General features: G+C 39.4%; 1 protein-coding gene across 5 annotated transcripts in view; it reads right to left on the reverse strand.

The window, feature by feature from the left end:
• Positions 1-23,008, reverse strand: part of WAPL (WAPL cohesin release factor) — a 92,902-nt gene that overhangs the window by 64,145 nt on the left and 5,749 nt on the right. For 2 of the 5 annotated variants that reach the window (XM_054580470.1, XM_054580466.1), the window contains exons 1-2: positions 19,667-20,060; positions 16,464-16,975 (exon numbers count right to left, since the gene is read on the reverse strand). In XM_054580470.1, the coding sequence (XP_054436445.1) occupies positions 16,464-16,953 (490 nt within the window). In that variant the 5' untranslated portion in view covers positions 16,954-16,975; positions 19,667-20,060. The other 3 variants (XM_054580467.1, XM_054580469.1, XM_054580468.1) reach the window with 3 other exon arrangements.

The raw sequence follows: 23,008 nt of genomic DNA on the forward strand, positions 1-23,008 counted from the left end.
GCATTTATATATGAAATACAATGCCTAAATTTACCTCAAAGTAATCCATTTTCAGAAGAGAATATATGGGGATAAAAATAAAAAAGTGAAAGGTTGCTCACACCACTGTCCATCAGGGCACATGCCTACGTCGTGGGTTTGGTCCCTGGTTTTGCATACAGATCGATATTTCTCTTCCTCTCCTCCCTCCCTTCCCTTTTCTAAAAATAAAAAAATTTAAAAAAAAACAAAAAAAATAAACAGTATCTATGTTTACAAAGGCTGGAAGCTGGATGCATGTGCCCACACACACTAACAACTTATGCATGGTTTGACCAGATAAAGTCCAGTCATTGCTAAAAGGATAATGGTATGCACAACATCAGTGTAACCTGGCAGTCACGGAAGAGTGCACTACAATGCTCATGTGTCAATGACAACAACTTCACTGCACTAGTCAGCGGGGGCGGTAGACACCATTGAGTGAGCACATGTACTGTGTGGCCACCACATTCAAGATGGCTGAGTGTAGAGCAACGAATGTGCGTCAGATTTTGTGTTAAGCTTGAACATTCCGTCATGGAACTTATTCAGATGATTCAGAAAGCCACAGCTATGGGCAGCTTCATCACTGACAACGCGCCTGCTGTGTATCACGTCTTGTACAGAGCTTTTTGGCACAGCATCAAATCCCCCAGGTGAATCAGCCCCCACTACAGCCCAGATTTGGCGCCCTGGGACTTCTGGCTTTTCCCAAAACTAAAATCACCTTTGAAAGGGAAGAGATTTCAGACTTTCAGTGAGATCCAGGAAAAGATGACAGGGCAGCTGAAGACAGTTGGGAAAACTGTGTGAGGTCCAAGGTGCCTACTTGGCAGGGGACTGAGGCATCCTTGTCCTATGTACAATGTTTCCTGTATCTTGTGTCTTCTTCAATACATGTCTATTTTTCATATTACATAGTTAGATACCTTCTAGACAGACCTTGTATATTTCCTTCAGCCTTCTTATAAAAAAGAGAAAATATTTTCTTTCACTTTTCACCAAACCCATCATTACATAGATGAAGAAAAAGAGACTAACAATAGCAAAGGCTACCAATTAAACCATTAGCCAAAGACCCATACTGAGTAGTAGTATATTACACTATCTATAATGATGGCTGCTAAAAATCTGAGATACTAAAGTAGACAAACTATCTTTCTTTTTTATTGCTGACCTTCATTTTTACTTAAATACACTAATCTTTTATTTACATTAATAAAAGAGGTCCAAATGAGAAGTTAAAAATCTAATGTTAGGCAAATTTATAGCACATGATGGGCTGAGAACTAAATTTAAACAAAACCTTCAGCCCTGGAGGGGTACCTCAGTTGGTTAGAGTGTCATCCCAATACACCAAAGTTGCAGGTTCAATCTCCAGTCAGGGCACATACAAGAATCAACCAATGAATGTATAAATAAGTGGAACAGTGAATCGATGTTTCTCTCCCCACTCGCAAACTCAATTTACACACACACACACACACACACTCACTCTCTCTCTCTCTCTCTCTCTCTCCCCCCCTCCTTCAACTTCTGCTAAGGCAGCTGTACAAATCATAAAGTGGTTTTTGTAGATCATAACCCATGAAATAACTTGGAAAATAAAGGGGTTCTGCCATTATGTGCAAGCTGCACTTTTAGTTTTAAAGGATTGATTGACTGATTGATTGATTGATTGCAAGAAGGGAAGGGAGGGAGAGTGGGAGAAAAATATCAACATGTGAGAGAACATCAATTGGTTGCCTCTCGTGTGCACTCTGATCAGGGACCGAAACCATAACCTTGTGCTCTGATTGGCAATGGAACTAGCAACCTTTCGCTTTGTGGGACAATGCCCAACCAACTGAGCCACACCAGTCAGGACGTAAGCTGCTTTTACATTAAATACCCAAGTACCTATCTGAGAAGAGGGGAACAATTATTCAACGTGTAGAAATCATTGAATTAATGAAAATATAAGAACTGATGAGCAAAAATATTAAAGATCAATTAGAACTATCCAACAAAGAAGGAGCTGCCTAGGAAAGAGATTGTACTCTCCCTTCTCATAAAAGGAATGTTTGATGAAAGAGGACTTGATTAGCCCTGGCTGGTGTGGCTCAGTGGACTGAGTGAAGGCCTGCAAGCCAAAAAGCCACTGGTTTTACTTGCAGTCAGGGTACATGCCTGGGTTGTGGTCCAGGTCCCCAAGTTGGGGTGTGCGAGAGGCAACGGATTGATGTATCTCTCGCGCTTCAATGTTTCTCTCCCTCCCTTTCCACCTCCCTTCCCCTCTAAAAAGTAAATAAATAAAATCTTTTTTTTAAAAGGGGACTTGATTAAAATTAGTGACAACTCTCTGCAAAAGGCACTGTTAAGAGAAAGCCACAGACTTGGAGAAAATGTCTATAATAAATACATGATAAAAAGCCCTGTATCCGGAATACATAAAAAACTTTTCAAGTTCAATGAGAAATTAACAACCCAATTAAAAATATGCAGAAAACCTGATAAGACACCACCAAACATACTATACTGATATCCAATAAGCACTCATTGGTCATTAGGAAAATACAAAACACTAACTTCCTTAAAATATATGAAGAATTTATACACATCAATAAATCCAACATCCCAGTAGAAAAAGCTAGAGATATAAAAAGGCAATTAACAGAAGAAATAGAAATGAATAACTTATGAAAAGATCCTCTTTCATTCACAATTAAAAATTGAAGTTCACAACATTATATGTCAATTATATCTCAATAAAATTAGGGGGAAAACCCAGGTAAAACAAAGTTGAGCCACACTTATGTTTACTACACCATCAGCATGTTCCTGGTACTGTTCTAAATACTTCCTATTAATTCATTTGATCTCATAGCAACCATCTGAGGAAGGTACTATTTACAGGTTCATAAGCTTTTATCTGCAATTCCAACATCCAAAAAATTCTCAGAACCAAATGTTTTCTTATAATGAATTCTGAAGCAAAATATCTTACCTAATAGCATTTATCCTATTAGGATGATACTTTTATGAAGAAACACTGTCTTTGAGTGCCACTTCAGACCCTGATGGATTGTTAATGTAAAATGTATATATTTTCTATATTCCAAAATAATCCTAAATTCCAAAACAAATCTTGCTCCAAAAGTTTCAGATAAGGAAATACGAGCCTGTACTCCATTCTAAAGATGAGGGACAATAGACTTAAGTTACTGGCTGATGGTCACACAGTTATTAAGTGGTGTTTGAAAAATAAAGCAACTTAAAAATTAACACAAAAACATTAAAAGCAACTCCAAAGTCTGACATCAACAAGGAACCAGTTAAGGAATTTATAGCACATACAGAAACTGACACACCATGCAGGACTACTTTAAGTAAAACATGAAGGGATACCAGGAATAAAATTTTTATATACTGATAGAGATATACCCCCAATATACATTAAGTGCAAGAGCAAGGTACAAAAGAGCATGTTATCATTTTGTGGATTTAACTACACACACACAATGTAATTGCTTGGATGTGCACAACATATACCAGAAAGGCTGAAAGAGATCAATAAATGGTCATCCCAGGGGTGACTGGGAAAAAGGGCTGGGAAGCCCCAAATAAAAACTTTAAATTAAAAAAAAAAATGTACATATCCTAAAATTTAAAAATTAAGCCCCCAAAATAAACATTTTCTACTTTTCAGTTGGCAAGTCCAGTCTAACAGGATGAGGAGAAAAAAGAAAAAAAAAGTATATCCTTGCAATTCCACTTCTAGAAACATCTCCTACACTGAAGCCTAATGCTTCAAAAATGTAAGTAGAAATAAGCAGTGTAGCATTCATTTCTTAATAGGAAAGGATTAAAAATAGCCAAAATATCCCTAAGAGACTAGTTTAAAGGTACAAGGTCCATCCATACAATGGAAAACCATGAAGCTGCTAAAAAACAAGAACAAGGTAGATCTAAAAATACAAGTAAGTGCACATCTTAAAAATCTTTCCTAAAGTGTTTTTTAAAGGCACAATACTATATATATACACACACACTACATATAGTGTGTATATATACTAAACATATACATACTATGTGTAGTGTATATATACCAGTGTATGCATACTATATATAGTATGTATTACACACAGAATCATGCTCCCATTTGTGTGATGTGTGTGAGTTAAGGATACAAAGATGTGATGCTATGCACATTAAAGACTGAAAATTTACGTAAGAAATTATTTGATGCTGTGGAAAGGAGCTGACTTTTTGCACTTTCAACAAAGATATGTGGCTTTTTATTAGAGGCACCTAAAAAACCAAAGGAAAAACCCAGACATCTTCTGCAATGGATCAGTTTTACTCAAAGATTTGAAAGGCAGTAAGTACTTTTAAAAATGCTAAACATTTCAACTGGTAATTTAAAACATTTTTATATTTTTTATATATGCTTATAAAGCATACCTATGAAACACAAATTTTACATGTAATTTTAAGGATAAAGAAACACAAAAGTTCAAAAGTGCTACTCAGCTGATCTACTACACAGTCAACTCCACCTCCCCTCAACCCCACAACCAAATAGCCTGTTGAGCACCTTACTGCCAACTGCCACAGCCCACCCATGTCTGTGGCCTCTGGCTCAAGCTACCCATCTCTGCTCACCGACACAATAAGAAGCACAACACATATCCCAGCAGCTCCTCAACCCGTAGGCCTACTTCTACGTGGCAAATAACTCTTTAAATTAGATCCTCATATCCCTCAGACCCTTAGAGTTACATAACACCTTCCAAAAAGGTCTGTCCAAAACATACCCAGCCATGTGATACAAAAAAGACATGTATTGAAGAAGACACAAGATACAGGAAACATTGTACATAGGACAAGGATGCCTCAGTCCCCTTCCAAATAGGCACCTTGGGACCTCACACAGTTTTCCCAACTGCCTTCAGCTGCCCTGTCGTCTTTTCCTGGATCTCACTGAAAGTCTGAAATCTCTTCCCTTTCAAAGGTGATTTTAGTTTTGGGAAAAGCCAGAAGTCCCAGGGCGCCAAATCTGGGCTGTAGTGGGGGCTGATTCACCTGGGGGATTTGATGCTGTGCCAAAAAGCTCTGTACAAGACGTGATACACAGCAGGCGCGTTGTCAGTGATGAAGCTGCCCATAGCTGTGGCTTTCTGAATCATCTGAATAAGTTCCATGACGGAATGTTCAAGCTTAACACAAAATCTGACGCACATTCGTTGCTCTACACTCAGCCATCTTGAATGTGGTGGCCACACAGTACATGTGCTCACTCAATGGTGTCTACCGCCCCCGCTGACTAGTGCAGTGAAGTTGTTGTCATTGACACATGAGCATTGTAGTGCACTCTTCCGTGACTGCCAGGTTACCCTGATGTCACACAAAACAGTTCTCATTACAATAACAATGGCTGGACTTTTTCTGGACAGACCTCATATACAAACAATTAAGTTTTAAGGAAATTCACTTCTATATCCTCAACTTCACAGTACTCTGGTCCACAAACCACCACTGGGAATTAATCATTCTTCCACATTATGAAAAACAGACTATCATTCACCTATTTTTCAAATGGTACTATGGTACACTGCTCGAACTCTGGAGCATGATTTATAGAGAATAACGTGATATATTATTGACTTGTTTTGAATAACTGAATAACTAATGTCTAGGGAACAAATCCTCTGCATGTCAGATGTTTCCTAATTACTGCTTTCCAAATAGAAACTGCTATAACAAAACTCTGCCCATTATTTTTATCCATATGGTCTCTTGACAGTATATAGACAAAAAAACATAGATGGATGCCAAAGCTTTTGTTATTCTAACAATGATATTCATCCACATACATATGAACTAAAAGGAAAGATCCCCACTATGTCATTAAGAGGTACATTTCCAATAGATTTCCTTTAAAATGTGTAACATTCACATCTGATCAACTATGTACTAGTAATTGTGGCCATAAAAATCTAGAAGAATTTTTAATACCTAGAGCATTTTAATCATAGAACATTCTTAGAAGTTTAAATATAAATACATATATTTTGTACAAAGATTTATGAAGAAATTACCAATAAAAGACTAAACATATATTCATTAGTATAAAATTCTGAAGAGGAAGTAGGACAGAAATACAATTTCAAAAAAGAAAAGGGGTGTTATAAATCTGGCTGTTATAGAACTTTATTTTTTTAGCACTGGCTGGTGTGACTCAGTGGACTGAGCGTTGCTCTGCGAACCAAAGGGTCACCGGTTCAATTCCCAGTCAGGGCACATTCCTGGGTTGCAGGCCGGGTCGCCAGTGTGGTGTGCATGAGAGGTACACAGTGATGTTTCTCTCCCTCTTTCTCCCTCCCTTCCTCTGTCTAAAAATAAATAAAAATCTTTTTAAAAATTTTTATTTTTTAATATATGAAAGTGAACAGTAAATTGTTATGGCATTTGCAATCAAGGAGATCATAAAAAAAGAGAGGAGAACAGTTATTTGGTGGTAAAAGAGTGAGTCACATGGAAGAACCTCTGGAGTAGCTGAAATAATTCTGTTTCTTGACCTGGGTGGTGGGTACAAGGGTGTTGCTCTTATAAATAATTCATTAAGCTAAACATTTTTACATATTATATTGTGTGGTTTTCTGCATCTGTTTAATTTTACAATAAAAAGGTTAAAAGAAATCACTATGATAGTTTTATTTTTAAAAGTCTATATTTACAGGAAATTATAACCTTTGCAAGCATTTAAGTTCATGACCAGCAATCACACACCTTACTACTTACCCAAGAGAAATGAGGACATGTCTACACAAAAACCTAAATCTGAATGTTTATAGCAGCTTCGTTCATAATGGCCAAAAACTGAACACAATCTAAATGTCTTTCAACTAGTGAATGGATTATGGGACAAATGCACAATGCAGTACTACTCAGTAACAAAAAAGAATGAACTAATGATGCAACAACACGGAATACTCTTTAAAAGCATTATGTTAAATGAAAAAAGCCAGACTGTTAAGACTGCATGCTAAATGAGCTCATGAATATGACAGTTTGGAAAAGAAAAACTACAGGAACAAAAAATAGATCAGTGGATCCAACAAGTTGGAGGCAGAAGGGGCTGACCACAGAGGAACTTTTGAGGTTATGGAAATAGTCTATTATTCTATCTTTTGACAGTGAATACGTAATTGTATACATTTACATAGAACTTCATAATTTGGCGTTTAGGTCCTTATTTTAGATAATATACCAGGTATCTTGCACTTGTCCTTCCAGATCCACTCCCCACCCTAATCTGAGCCCTAGGAGGATGACCTATATATCAAAGAGTTTCTCTACCCTCAGGCTTCCATGGGCTCAAGCCTTGAGAGGCCCCAGCAGGACAAAGGAAGAGAAGAGTTTAGGTTCGGGTATTTTACTCCTTCCTCTAGTGCTTTCCTTATAAGGCCCTTCTATAGAAGGGAGCTTCCTCTACATGGCTCAGCTAATCCTTTGTCCCCATCAAAATGGGGGACACCAGCTTCACTGCAGCTAACCAAGGCCAAGGCACCATCGGGTTTGCTTTATCTAACATTCCTTCCACATCTCTGTAAATCTCTTTATAAATTAATCTTTCTGGTCTGAGACTAATAGGAGCATGACATCTGCTTCCAGCTGGACCTTGACTAATAAATCAAAATGCAAACTTTAAAAATGTATTGGGAAAGGGGGTAAATATATGAAGTGGGGACAGTTTTCAAGACTGTTCAGATGATTTATAAACAAAGGGTTATAAAGTTTTAGAGCAGTTGAAAACTGCTCTAGAAAAATTTCGTTCTACAGCCATAATGCCACTCATCCATTTCTCTGGCTCATGATCCAAAATGTAACCACATCATGACATCTACCTTCTCCTGTACTCTAATACTCAAAATGCATCAGTATGTCTTTCCAATCCTGTAATCCAACAACCCACCACCACCACCCACCTCTTAAGTTCAGAGGATCTGACCCTGAGTCATCAGCATACTCACATGTAACTCAGGGGCTCATTCCCTCTCCCACTTCCCTGTCATAGCTGAAACCTAACTAAGAATGTTTTGGCATCGATGGTATGCTGGCTCTCCAGAACTTACTTAATAGTTTTATTAAACTATTACTCTGCCACCCTCAAAAGAAAAGCCTGTTCTTTTGAGGTTTGTTCCACTCAGCTCGTTACCCTCCAATCTTTCCCACACCTGTCACTAAACCTCTTTAGTCTTCATTTGTTTAAGGATTTTACACAAGATTTATAATCTACCTCTCCATGCCAGTTTTGCTATCATCCTGAATTCCACCAAATCCCAACCCTCCAGACCTCCCAGTTCTTTAACTTCCTATCAACAGTCTGCCACGTTCCATCTCAGCCACTAGTTCTCACAATTTCATCAGGAACTTACGTCCTAAAAGGTTTCACTTCTTAAGCATTAAAATTAAAGAACCAACTTTAAAATCACAACCTACCAACTATCCAATTTGCTTGTTCCATTAAACCCATTCTTAAATTTTATTTAATAAGACTCTGTATACTGACCCACTCTCTCCCGTCTCTTATCCACCAGGCTTGTTTAGTCGGTGAACATTTTGTCCCCCAAGTCCATCACTTTCATCACTCTCTGGGAAATATTCTAAATTCTCTTTCTTCCATAGCTGCTCATTCCATATCTTGTCAGACAAAATGCCAATTCAGGATAATTCTAATTATCCTATCCATTATTCTATATTCTGTGCAGGTTCTGGCTAATAGGACCTACTGGGGGAAGGGGACACATTCACTCATAAAGTGAGTAGACTAGTGACAAGTTTTTAGTGACAAACTTCAATTTAGGCCCCAATCATGTCCAGAAATCCTCTCTTTAGACAGGTCCTTCTTCAACTTTCTGCAACATGATTGAACACTTTGCCTCCCCGCTGTAGCCCCCATACTATCCCTGCCCTACGTTCTCCCTTTCAGAGGTAACTTCTGTCATTGTATAGGAGGAAAAAAAACGCTTCTATCCATAAATAATCTTATCTTTCATCCTCCCAGTAAGCTCACATACACACACTCAGAGCAACCTACATTTTTCTATAATTTTCAGAACATTCCTCATTTTTTATTCAATCTCTGTCCTGCACATTAGAATGGGAATAAGCACTATCTGGTCCTGGAGGGAGCTTCACTCGCTCTCCTGTTCTCCTGCTGTGCAGCCCAGTTCCTAGCAAGCCAGGGACAAATACTAGTTGGAGGCCTGGAGGTTGAGGACCCCCTGATAAAAAGGGCACCAAATAAGAACTGGATGTTTGGAAAGAAAGCCTCCATCAGACCTTCTAATGAGCAAATTCATACTCTTCTACCTTCAGGGCCCTGGAAAAGTTGAGGACTGGTTCCTAAAGAGTCAGTGGCTACACCAGGAAAACTTATGATGCATCATCCTGCTCTAAATTCTAATATGGTCTACATATGGAAAAATCTTCTGGAAGGCATCAACAACTATACAAAAATGTGTTGTCACCTGCACTTTTGTTATTACTCAAGCCCTAAGAATGATCCTTTTACTAAAGACGATCTTTTACAAGAAATTAAAAGTTCTACTTTAAAACAAAATTTAATTAAAATTACAATGCTGCCCTGGCTGGGTGGCTCAGTTAGTTGGAGAGCCATCCCGTACACTAAAAGGTTGCAGGTTCAATCCCGTCAGGGCACATATCTAGGTTTCAGGTTGATCCCTGGTAGGGGGGTGTGTGTGTGTCTGTCTGTCTGTCTGTCTCTCTCTCGCTAAAAATGAATAAACATATTCTCACATGAGGATTAAAAAAAAAATTACAGTGCCTCTTTCAGAATTTCTGTATTGAATTTTCATTTGTATACAGCACAAAAAATTAAAAAGTAAAATATACTTATCTATAAAAATAAAGTCAGTTTTATTCACCAAGTATTATAAATAGTTTGGCCATCATTTTTATTATTTTTAAAATTACTTAAATAGCCCTGGCTGGTGTGGCTCAGTGGACTGAGTGCCAGCCTGCAAACCGGAAGGTTGCCGGTTTGATTCCCAGTTAGGGCACATGCCTGGGTTTTGGGCCAGGTCTCCAGTTAGGGGTGTGTGAGAGGTAACCAATCCTCTCCTTCTTCCTCCCTCCCTTCCCCCTCTCTAAAAAAATAAAATCTTTTTTAAAGAATTGTTTAAATGGAGAGAATCCATAATTTGTTCTTTGTCAAAATAAAGGTATTTCCAACATCAAGACAAAACTGATCATACAGTGACCGTCTGTTACTTTAAATATGATAAAAGTGTATTTACATCAGAATACAGCAGCACTGTATGAAAAGAACACTTTGGATGTTTCCCAGATCTTCCACTTAATAGTTTCAAGTTATTCAGCCTCTCTGAACTATGCCTTACCCTCCATAAAATGGGAGTAAAGCCTGCCTTATATAGTTGTGATTAAGAATCAATTGATACATAAAGGGCTCAGCACAAAGTAGGAACTTGACAAACAATAGGAATCTTACCCACTTCTCTGTTTTTTTTTTTAACTTTTTTATTACATTCAATATTATTTTATATTAGCTTCAGGTTTACAACACAGTGGTCATACAATCATACACTTCATAAAGTACTCCCCCAATATTTGCAGTACCCCATTTGGCACCATATATTCACCGTATTTTGTACTTTGTACTTTACTTCCCCATATCTATTTTTTAACTACCAATTTGTAACTTCTTTATCCCTTCACCTTTCACCCAAGTCCCTCAACCCCACTGCTTGGGCAACCATTAGTCTGTTCTCTGTACCTATGAATCTGTTTCAATTTTGTTTGTTCATTTATTTTGTTATTTAGACTCCACATATAAGTAAAATCATACACTATTTGTCTTTCTCTGACTGACTTATTTCAACTTAGAATAACCCTCCAAGTCCATCCCATGCTGTAGCAAATGGTAAGATTTCATTCTCTTTGATGGCCGAGTCTTAGCAATTTCTCTTAAAAAATGATTTTAGGTATGACTTACGTATGCTTTATACAACAAATATGTTCAATAAGTAAATTAAGGCAAGTAACTCTTACTGATACTATACTTTCAGAATTCTTTAATAATCCTCATTAATCACCTGTACTTTCTCCAATCTGATGACAATGTGATCTCAGGGCACAAGAGCCTGTCCTACTTTAAGCTTTCAGAAATAGAAAAATCATTTCCCTTTTTAAAAATCATCCTCAATTCTAAATCAAAGTTCTTAACTTCCTGACAGTAACATCCCTCTAGCTTACACAAATATTCATACGGCTTTAAGCAAATGGGAAAAAATTTACTGGCTACAAAATCAGTCATGCTAATTAAGAGACTATGCAGTAGTTATCTCAATATTTGGCAGGATGTGTAGACTGAATCCCAGCTGGCTGGCAAGAAAAGTGTGCCAAATAGAAATGTAAGTCTTTGCACACTTTATTCTAGACTCCAGATTAAAAATCTAGAGCAGAAAGCACAGATGGAAATGGAAGTAGCCTTACATAAAAGGCAAGAAAAGATTTCTTTTTCCCTTAATGCACACAGCTCCAGATTCTACACTAAGAATGTTCTAAGATCTCTTAAAGGGGCAAGGCTTTAGGTCCTGTCAACAGTCATTTTTAAGTGGCACACTTGTTTGAGAACTCACAGCTTAATGGCAACTGCAACTAAAGTATTTATAAATAAAATAGGAAACCCTGAATCAGCAGGGGCTAGAGGATGGGAGGTGTAAATAGTGTGTACAACAGATGAAATAAGATTTGCCATATACTGACAACCACTTAAGCTGGTTAAGTTTTTAGCTTAGTTTTGTTGTTTTAAATAATTTTACTAACTCAATTATTCCTTGCAGTTCTCACTCAGTTTGTAATCTTCTTATTCCCTTACCCATCAAGCACCTATTTGGAAAATGGCAACCATTATGTTTTATCATGACTTCATCATTCTGAGTTTCTGCTTCATATAAGTCACAATTTTGGAAAGTATTATCCAGTATAAAATATTTAAAAGAATTGTAATAGTACCTAAAAATTAATCACAAACTCCCCTACAGATATCACTTTAAAACTTAAGGCCAGAAGAAATGATATAATAAGTTTAAACTTGAATAAATCCTTTACACCAATGTGATGTACAAAAGCACACCCCACACACTTTACATGCAATTTCATTTTCAAAGGTTTGAACTGTCCACTGTCAATCAGGATCCAAAATTATTAAATGGAGAAATAAATAAACAAGTCATAAGTTTTATACTGTGTGCCATTATGAGTAGCATGATAAAATATCTCGCCATCCCACTCCAGCCTGCCAGGACATGAATCACCCCTTTGTCCAGCATGTCCACACTTTGTATGACCACCCATCTGTTAGTCCCTTAGTAGCCTTTTTCAGGATCAAATGACTGTCAGGGTATAATGCTTTTGTTTCAAGTAAACCTTACTTTACTTAATGACCCCAAAGCCATTCAGGTAACTTTTATTACAGAACGTTATTATAATTGTTCCCGTTTATTATTGTCATTGACCTCTTACTATTCCTCATTTTTATGTTAAACTTTATCATAGGTAGGTGTGTTTAGGAAAAAATAGTATATATAGGGTTTGGTACTACCTATGGTTTCAGGAATCCACCAGAGGTCTTAGACTGTATCCCCATCAGATAAGGCGGGACTACTCTAACTACTCCACTAAGGTGGGAATACAGTGAAAAATGGTCTGAATGAGCAGGAACTTTCTCTGAGTAAGCTTATCATAAAATTTCTCAAAGGTTCTCAAATAAAACACCTCAACATGACCTGCAAAGGACTTCAGAGGTTTCTATGACATAAGTAGATGTACAAGCACTTTTTATCTTAAGCCCAAAGTTTTATCATTCTCTAAGGATCTCCAATTCAAAAAAGGTTAGGAGCCCTGACTGGTGTGGCTCAGTTGGCTGCATGTCATCCCACAAAGCAAAAGGTTCAGTTTGATTCGCAGTAAGGGCACAGCCCTGGATCTCGGATTTGGTCCTTGGATGGGGTGCATTAACTCTCACATTAATGTTCTCTCTCTTTCTCCCTCCCTTCTCCTCTCTCTAAAAATAAATAAAATTTCTTAAAAAAAAAAAAGAAAAAAGGTTAGGAACCACTTTAGATTTAGAGAGATTCCTTTTATCAAAAACTTAAGTTTGGGTTTCTAAAATTCTATAAAATTTAGAAGGCTTTCTGAATGAGAGTACAGGCAATGACAATCTGACAGGCATAACTCAAGAAAGAGTTCAGACACAGGGAAACCAAATTTTAAAGGCAGAAGCAAAGGGAAAAAAGGTCGTAACATATAAATATTCCCAGAACTGTAACCAACTTGTAAAAATACAAACTTACGTTTTGTAAGCGCAATTTAGGAAGACTACCATGAGATTTAAAAGCACTCCCTCAAAGTTCCCTCTTTATCCCACAGGGCGCTGCCTGAGATGCTGCAGCTCTGGTAGGCCAAAGGAGAGGTGATAAAAACAAAATATTCACAGTGCTATATGGGTGCCTTGTGAAGGAGGAAATAGGGACAAGATGTTCTTTAACATTTATTTGTGTATTTTAGTATACATTTTCTACTCAAAAGCCCATTATAATGGAGTTCGGATTCCCAGTGAGGCCACAGTATCAGCACCAAAACTAAATACAATTTAGCTGCATCAGCCTAGAAAGTTAGTATCTCCTTTCTATAGAAAACTGCTTCCAATTCCCACCAAACAACTTCAAATAGCAGTTTGGACATATACAATACATACACAAGCCGGGTGGGGGGTGAGGGGGACCAAAAAACACCCAGAATTTATTTATAAAATATTGGCCTTGGCTGGTGTGGCTCAGTGGATCAAGCACTGGCCTGCAAGCCAAAAGGTCACTGGTTTGATTCCCAGTCAGGGCACATGCCTGGGTTGCAGGCCACATTCCCAGTTGGGGGCATGTGGGAGGCAACTGATTGATATTTCTCTCCCTTTCTTTCTCCCTCCCCTCCCTACTCCCTGAAAATAATAAAAAAAAAATTTTGTGTGTGTTTATTCTTACACATTTAAACCGGTCATCTTCGAAGTACTCTCCATTTGATACAGTATACCTACCAAGGTGTTTTCCAATGCTCAGAACAGTTTTTGAACTCCTCAATGTTGATGCCTTTTAGTGCCTCTGCTGTTTTTTGTTTCACGTATTCCACATAGGCAAAATGTTTCCCTTTGAGGACTTTTTTCATCAGGGAAACAAAAACAGTCGACTACTAGGGGGGCTAGGTCTACCAGGGGGGCTAGATCCAGTGAATAGGGAGGGCGGAGCACCAGACTCATGCCGTTTTTGGTCAAAAACCACTGAACACTCAGCATGGTGTGGGCCGGTGCACTCATAAATCACCCACCATGAAACAGGCACACTCACTGAAAGTCTTCCAAAAATTCACTGAAATCAAACACAGCCTCTCACACCACCACCAGCTGGTACACTGACAGAGGTGAGTCCCGAGAACACTCACCTATCGGGGAAGCCTGTACTACAAGGGACCCGCCCTCCAGAAGAAAATTCCATTTTTGGGGGATCCCCCCTCATATTATAGATGTAACATCAGCAAAGGAATATATGCAGTTGCTGCCTCTGCATATTTAACTTTCCTGTTCTTCCTGTACATAAACATTCATCTTCTTGTTACCTTCTGCCTGCCAATGATGGGTCCCTATTATTCTCCAAAAGACAGCTGCGTTCCTTAACCAGTTTTACCACTTCCCTAGCCTCATCTTCCAGACTATTTGCCCCATACTGTGGGTCACCTGTCGAAGGAGAACAAGATATGACAGTAAGAACACTAGAAACTAAAGTGAAACAACATTCCAAGAACCTGAGAACAGTGGAAAACACAGAGTAGCTGCTCAACATGCTGAAAAAAAAAAAAAATCAATACATAATCTCATCCCTTTTTTCCTATTAGCTAACCTTGGATAGTCACTTGACCTCTTTGAGCCTGAGAATGGCTCAAACTGAAAATGAGAAGAGCTGAGTTTAAAAGTTCATTTTGGCTCGCCCTGACTGGTGTGGCTCAGTTGGTTGGGCATCTTCCCACAAAGTGAAAGGGCCCCAGTTCGATTTCTGGTCAGCGCACACACCTGGTTGCAGGTCCTGTCCCAGTCAGTGCGCTTGCAAGAAGCAACTGATCAGTGATCAGTTTCTTTTCCTCTCTTTCTTCCTCCCTTCTCCTCTCTCTAAAAATAAATAAAATCTTTATATAAAAGTTCATTTCAACTCGATTATACTATTTTTAGGAGCTGATTTTGGGAACAGCTTTTATGCTCTGCTTTTTTCTGAAAAGTTAACCTAAGTTATGAATAGTGCTTCAGGAAAAACATGAGCAAAGCATAAGGACAGCCAAATCAGAATTAACCAGGAGGATGAAGGGAATGACAATAACAGCTGGCTCATCCTCTCATCCAAGAGTGAGAAAAAAAGAGTGAAAAAAGATTCAGCATTTTCACTAAAAACTCTGCAAGGCTTTCATCATACTGTTTGAGGCCCCCCAATATTAAAAACCTCCAAAGAATAAATTCCTCTTAAGAACTGAGTACTAAGAAAGTTCTGTGTTCAACTTTTCAAAATGTGAGATTTATATAACCTTATATATTACTAAATTTTGCCAAGAAGTCAAGAACTAAGGTTTGCTTTCAACTACAGTGGCATCCTTGTCCAATTGCTGATAAGGCGTATGCTGTCTCCCCTGCCACCTCCAATCTTAGCCCTTCAGTTTTTTAGTTCATTGCACTTTTATCAATTTTAAGTCTCAAATCCTTTACAAAAGTAGGGGTACGACTGATAAAATATATTGTTTAGGAATGAGCACTAGATGCCAGATTTACAAATTAACATTTTAAAAATACATCTAATTTTGTGGATTAAAATCTATTAATACAAATTGCTACCTGTGCAGAACAGACTACAAACATTAATCTCAATTTACAATGAAATTCAATTCTTCAACATTTGTACTCAACACCTCCTTAATCTTTCTAAACTAGTTTTGGAAGAAAACCTAACACTCCTAAACCTAAGCCTCATTGTAAATGCTCATCTCATGTTCATTATCAGTAACCATCCAAATCCTCCACAGGAATAGAAATGAGATACTGTGTAATCTTAACATGACAAAAAGACACATTTCTTATTGAAACTGGAGTTAGGGATTTATGAGACTGCTCCCAAAATCAGTAACAGTCGGGAAACATTATCCAGTTGTTTTGTAAAATTTCAACCCCCAATTGCTTTCTTAAACCTCTTCTACAAAATTATCTGTAGTCCTCATTAATCATAAATGCAGAAAGAAACCCAAGAAGTATAGTATTTTAGAATTTAAAATCTTTAACTAGTTTTCACAAAGTTCTCTGGCTCACAATAAAGAAAATCAAAACTTACCTAAAGTCATTAATTTCGCACAGCTACTTTTGCTTGCATCATCTTCTAAGATTCGGTTTGTGTTCTCAAGTGAAGTATCCTCCAAATGTAAGCATTTATCAGATACAGCACTGTCTTCATCCACTGCATGACTAATTTTGCTATTAGCTTCAAGTACAGAAGTGACATCTTCCAACTGAGCAGCTTCACTAGTTTCTGAATAAGAAAAACCCTTACCCTGGGCTAAATTCTTTGAAGAAACTGGTAGAGACTCATCATCACTATCAAATCCAAAAGGATCACCAGGATTTTCTTCTTCCACCTTAGGTTTCTTCGGAATTTCTTGGATATCTGGTTTGAAATTGGGCCTCTTCTGCCCTAATTTGGCCATAAATGTGGTCTCTCCCCATTTTGTGCTAAGGGTGGTCCGTTTGTTGGAAAAGACTTCATCAAATTTTGAACTGCCATTTCCTCCTTTCCTACTGTATGTTTTCCCAAATCTGGATGTCATTTTGACACCTGTTTCATATTCTCTGCAGAAAAAAAATGTAAGCAAATATATAATCACCAAATACTTAGTGTTTATATTGAACATAAAAACAAAGACCAAGGGATTCTCCTCATGTGACTTCTCAATATTCAAGATACAAATCTTTTAAAATTGTTAAATAAATATGGGGAGGGGATGTAAAGAAAGAGGCTCATTATTTACTCTATGTACTTCCATGTCACTTTTTTTACAATGAGTATATATGCATATGCTACTTACAGAGTAAGACTAACTGACTTAAAATAAAGCATATACAAAACCAACTTATAGAACATCAATTTTTTGTTTCAAATGACTCTACTTAACTATTAAGAACATCACTTTTACCTTAAAAAAAAATCTTAAGAGTAATTTTCCCTAATATAAAATCAAGCACAAAATATTCATATTTTTCATGATCTCAGAAATATCAAATAATTGGCTAAATTTAGTTCTTTGAAGTTTCAGAATACTTATTAATATGAGGGAACAAATTGGGAAAATTGTGAGATTTTTCTCATATATTAAAACATGCAGCTTTTAATCCAACCTTAAATTCTAATTCTTGACCTAGAGTAATCTGAAATGTGATGTGAAAAATATTCTTTAGTTGGTCAAGTCCTTAAGCACAAGAAACCATACTTATTCTATCTTCTTGTCTCTACAGCATTGCGCTCACTGCTGAAATATTTTCTGGAGCTGGAGAACTCCAGCATATTACAGTGGTCCATGGATTATTATAGGAAGCAATAGAAACATGTAACTTTAATTTTCACTTCACTTTATAAAATACATTGATTTACCTGATTTAACTACATTTTAATGACAAATACTATGACAAAAATTTTTAGGACATGAATCAAACACTTAAAGTTACAGTACTTTATCCAACCACCACCAACTCTTACCCATTTCTTTCTCTTTAACTTTCTAAAGTTTAAATATCAATATTTAAGTATAACTAGAAAAAAATGAGAAATTGCCTAGGAGATTGAAAAAATCTTCACCCTTACAACAACTGGAATGATATCGAAGTCATACTTTTGAATATGTCTTGATCTGCACCTTTTAAATATTATCCCTTTACTAATTTAATCAGTATAAACTTAGTCTTATATATATTCAGTAGAGGATTTCACCCTCTAATACATGGTTAGAAGCCAATTCTAACTGGACAAAATAATAATTAATTTAGTCATCACACACATCTGCATTAAGAATCCATAGTTTGTTTGAAAATCTTTTAACATATCACAAAACTTGTTGTTAAGGGAGATCTATTTTCCTTTCTACTGTAGACTTAGACTAAAGAATCTTGTCTTTCTGAAGTGCAGCCTAACCAAAACTAAGTACATTTGGCAGCTGCAAGAATTACAAAATAAAGTGATTTTCATTCCTCCAAGAATGTAAAGCCCAGATCTACAGACCTACATTTACACACACCCCAACAAAGCAGGAATGTTTTGGATACACTTACACGGTAATGACCTAAAAATGCTGACTGGAGACCAAGCCAAAAATCCAGACTTGAGCTCCCTTAGAACCACACCAGAAAAATTCATTGCAAAAACGGTCCTAGAACCTCCTTGTAAGTTGAAAGTCTGTAGGTGAATATTTGATATTAAGGAGTTAAATAAAAATCATACTTTTATTTTTAAAAGGAATTTATGTCTCTTACAAAGATATACTGAAATATTCATGAAATAATGCCAACGATTCGCTCACTTTAAGGGGTGTGGAAACTAAAGCGTGTAAACGAGAAAATTTTAGTGGAGTTAAACTTAATTAAATCTGAGAGATGAATACGTGGGAGTTCATTATATAATATCTCCTTTTGCTTTCCTTTACAGTTTTTCATGTCTTTTTTTTTAAGGCACTATCGTAAAGTACGTATAAATTCAAACTGTGTACAGATATACTTGACATTATATTTTAAGTATTACTTCATATGTTTAAGTATTATTTCAAGTACCCAGGCTATCTTGCTCAGGCTTCCACTTCCAAAGACTATCTTCCTACTATGAAGGAAAGAATGATTCAAAACTAGTCTTTTTCGGTCGATGGGTTTTTTCCTTCCTTAGCCCAAAGCCAGGTCGAATTTTTAGGAAAGTGCGCTGGGATGAAAAGTCCTCACACTTACCAAACCCCATCCACATCCCGCATCTAGAGTCTTTCGGCTCCCCAAAGGTTTAAGAGCTTCCCTTTAGAACTGAAAGCCGGAAAGGGTAAAGCTAACCATTCAGAAAGCCTCACCTGCGGGCCGTCGGTACGGCAGTGGGTAGGCGCCCCCGCCCTCCGGCTGGAAGCTCACGCAACTTTTCTCCTCCCCGCCCCCATCGCCCAGGAAAGGGATGTCGCTTCCGACGCCCCGGAAGCCTCTGCCACCGAATCCCCAGGGCAGTGTAAGGCCTCGGTAGCAGCCAGGGGCGACGGAAAAGACGGCCGAGGATTTAGGGATGAAACCAACACACTCGACCGCGGTTGGGGCGGGAAGTAAATGCAGCCGCACAGAAAGAACTCAGAAAAGGGGCAAATAATAAAGGAAAAGGAGAGTTCTTCAGGTTCCCCTGCTCAACTTCCTCAGGAGCCGGGTGGGTGAGCTAACGAGACCTTCATCACCCCCAACCAGAACCCTGCCTCCCTCAACCTCACTGGCTCGCTCCGGCCCTAAACCGCCGCCCGAGACCTCACTTACCCTCGGCGCCTGGCGGGTGCTTTGGCCTCGGGCCGCCTCCGCCTCTCCCGCCCCCAACGGCCCACGGGCGGGCGCCGGAGTCCCGCACGGAAAAACAGGGCCCGCTGGTGCGCAAAGAGTGGCAAGAGGCTCCACCACCGTCAAAACCCGCGACTCCGCTCGCGGTAAATAGGAAACCCGGTGAAGGGGGGGGGAGAGCGGCGGCACCGCAACTTCCCTCCTCGCCTTGAACGCCGCCAACCGCGTCTGGGCCTAGGCCTCCCTGGCCACCAGACCCCGCTACGTGCCCCCGCTGGGCCGCCGCCGTCTCCTGCGCCGCCGCTTCCGCCGGTGAATGGTCAGCGCTGGAGTTTGAACAGGGCCCTGAACCATCTCAACGCCATTTGCGCTCCCGGCCCCCACCTCCTTCCTCCAACAGCCGCTCGCTCCGTCACTCCACTTCCCACAGGCTCCGCGCGGCCGCCTGACCCCGCAGCCAATCGCGCGGCCGCTTACTCAAACTGCCGCGCAGGCGCCGCGCCCCGCATGCTCCGGTGCCCGCCATTGGCCCGGCCGCGAGGCCCGACGGGAATTGTAGTCCCTGTCCGCGAGGTCGCGGGTGTTGAGAGCCCCGCGCGGGAGCGGGCGACAGGCGGAGCAGCTCCCGCGGCTGGGGTCTGACCGTGCTCAGGAGCCATCTCCAGCTCCCGGCCCCGCCGGGAGATGCACGTGTCACGGGGGAGGGCTGGGGGCGCAGTGCAAGCAGCTGTGTCAATCGTTTCCCCTCCAGGGACTCGCCGGTGTCTGGGGACGGTGGGTTGTGCAGCTGCGCCGGGCCTACTGGGGCCGCAGCGCGGGAGTGGGCAAGTCGGGAGCTCGCGTCTCTGAGCTGCCCTCGACCGGGCCTGGCGCAGGTAACGACTGCGGGAAAGGGGAGGCCCGGGGTGCTGGGCACCTGCCGGCCGCAGCTTTCGAATGCGTGCGCTCCAATCCTTCGCCCCTTACCTCCGCCCTTCGTAGTTCTCCGTCTCACGCGCACCCGTTAAAAGTGAGCCTGAGAATATTGGATTGTATTAAGGAATTATCATTAACCTTGTGGGGTATGATAACGGTAATGTGGTTATGTTTAAAAAGAAAGACACACTAAATTTTTGACAGATAAAATGGTCTGATGCTAGTGCTTAGAATGTACTTTAACTCCTATAGAAACTGAGGGGAAGAATAAAACAAGGCAGCGGGATGTTTTCTGTTGACGCTGCGTGATGTGTACACAAGAGCTCATTATTTCAGTCTATTTCTGTATAACTTTCCATAATAAAAAGTTAAATGAACAGTGATTGTCGGGGAGGACAAAGAGGTGGGAGATAGTGAGAGGAAAGTCTTTTTTCGCTTTGCAATCTTTTGTGCCACTTTTTTTCCCTGATCAATGTATCACTTATTCAGAAAAGTAGTAAATTTTTGTTTTGTTTTTTAAGGCTGTAACGTAAAACAGTACTCGAGAGTAGCGCAGTCAATTCCTCCCGAGAGGGGCACGATTTATCGGACTCCGACGGCCCTGCGTTTGTTGGGCTGTTATTGGAGATCCACCTGGGAAATTAGAAAACTGCTCATTGCTTTTAGTGAAAAGCCTGCTTCTCCCACTGCAAAATGGATAATTTACTTTGAAGGCACCCAGATGATACGAAGTTTCTCCAAAATATTCGGAAAATTCCGAATAAAGAAAATAGTAATAATTTAGAGATCCTGTAGCCCTTCCCCATTGGAATTTAATGTGGATCTTAGAGTGGTTGAAACGTTTTACTTTCACACAACTGCTTGCGAAATTAATATTTTGACATTTAGAGTTTTCCAAATGCTACATTGGTACTTTCTTTGGTTCAAAATAAATCAACTCTTAGGTAGCCAATGAGAATGGAAGTTGAAACAAGTTAGTATATTCCACTGTGGTTGGTGTGCACATAACTTTTTTATTTAGGTCAGTTTTGTCTTTTTAAAAAAAAAAAAATCAGCGAAGGATCTTGTTTTATCAGTTTGTTTGAAGATTGCCCCCTGAGGTGCAAACTGCCCTTACTATAATTATTTAAATGACACAGTGGTAGGTGGTAATTACGGGGTAATTATCAGAAGCAAAGGCTAAGATCAAAAAGCCAAAAGTGGTGGAAAGACAATTTCAAAATCTTCCTGCAGAAGGGTGCTGTGAATCCTCCAGGACCACAGGGTGAATTCAATTGTGTCCTGGCCTGGCCGGTGCTGGGAACTGACTGGGTCGGTGACTGCACTAAGCTAAAGTGAAGAGTTCCTTTTTTTTAAAGAAATAGACAATCTGTGGAGCCCTTTTGAAGGCTTTTTGTGTAGTAGTAGTAGTGTTAAGTAATAGAACTTAATAGTGTTACATTTTTGTTACTCAAAGAATAATTTCGGAGTCAGCAGCATAGGCTTGACCTGGGAGCTTGTTGGGAACACAGCGTCCCTGCTCCCAACCAAACTCCACTAAATCAGAATCTGCACTTTTACAGGATTCCCCCAGGTGATTGGTCCACACATTAAAGGTTGACAAGCACTGATTTAAAGTATACCCATAGCATTTGGCAACAGCCAGATATTTTTTGTCTGGATGAAGGAGGGGGAAGGGGGGACATTAAGAATCTACTCTGTAACAAGTATGATGCCAGGCTCTTCTGGAAAGCCTCATTTGCATCCCTGCCTGTTATCCTGTTTCACAGGTAAGGAAATAGAGAGGCTGGCATTCACTCAAGGGATTGCAACTAATGAGGAAATCAAATTTTTTTTTCTTAAATATTTGTTTTCCATTATTGTGGGTATTCTTGGATCTAATAGAAAAAGTTAAAAAATTGTGTGTTTAAATATATGGAAGGTTAGTATATGAATATGGAGCAGAGCTATGGTAGGCTTCTCCACCCTTATATGCCCCACACTTGAGACAAGTGGAGAGCCTGCCCACTGTAGGGCCTTTTTTGGAGGAAGTCCAGGCTCTGGGCTGCAGGCTTTACCTCCTTCGTTCCAAGGTAGCAAGCAAATGCCCTGAAGGCCCCTCCCCCTTCCCTTTACTTGGCCTTGAGTTCCACACTAGAGTGAGCAAACGGGATTCTAGTGTAGGTAACACACAGGCAACCAGCTTTTTGTTTTGTTTTTATTTTGCTTTTGTTTGCTTAGCTCCCTTGGTTTGTACTGCACCGTCTAGATTGGTTCTCTTCATTCAGATCTACTTCACACACACAGCAGGTAGCTAGTAGGTGCTTTCTTCTTTGCTAGCATGACTGTAAGCTTGCAAACATCTGACATTTTTTCCTTATCTTTTTATTTTTACTTTTCTAAAGATTTTATATATTTATTTATTATTCA

This window comes from Pteronotus mesoamericanus, unplaced genomic scaffold, assembly GCF_021234165.1.
Source record: "Pteronotus mesoamericanus isolate MK-2021 breed Mesoamerican mustached bat unplaced genomic scaffold, CSHL_Meso_final contig_59, whole genome shotgun sequence".
NCBI classification, from domain to species: Eukaryota; Metazoa; Chordata; class Mammalia; order Chiroptera; family Mormoopidae; genus Pteronotus; species Pteronotus mesoamericanus.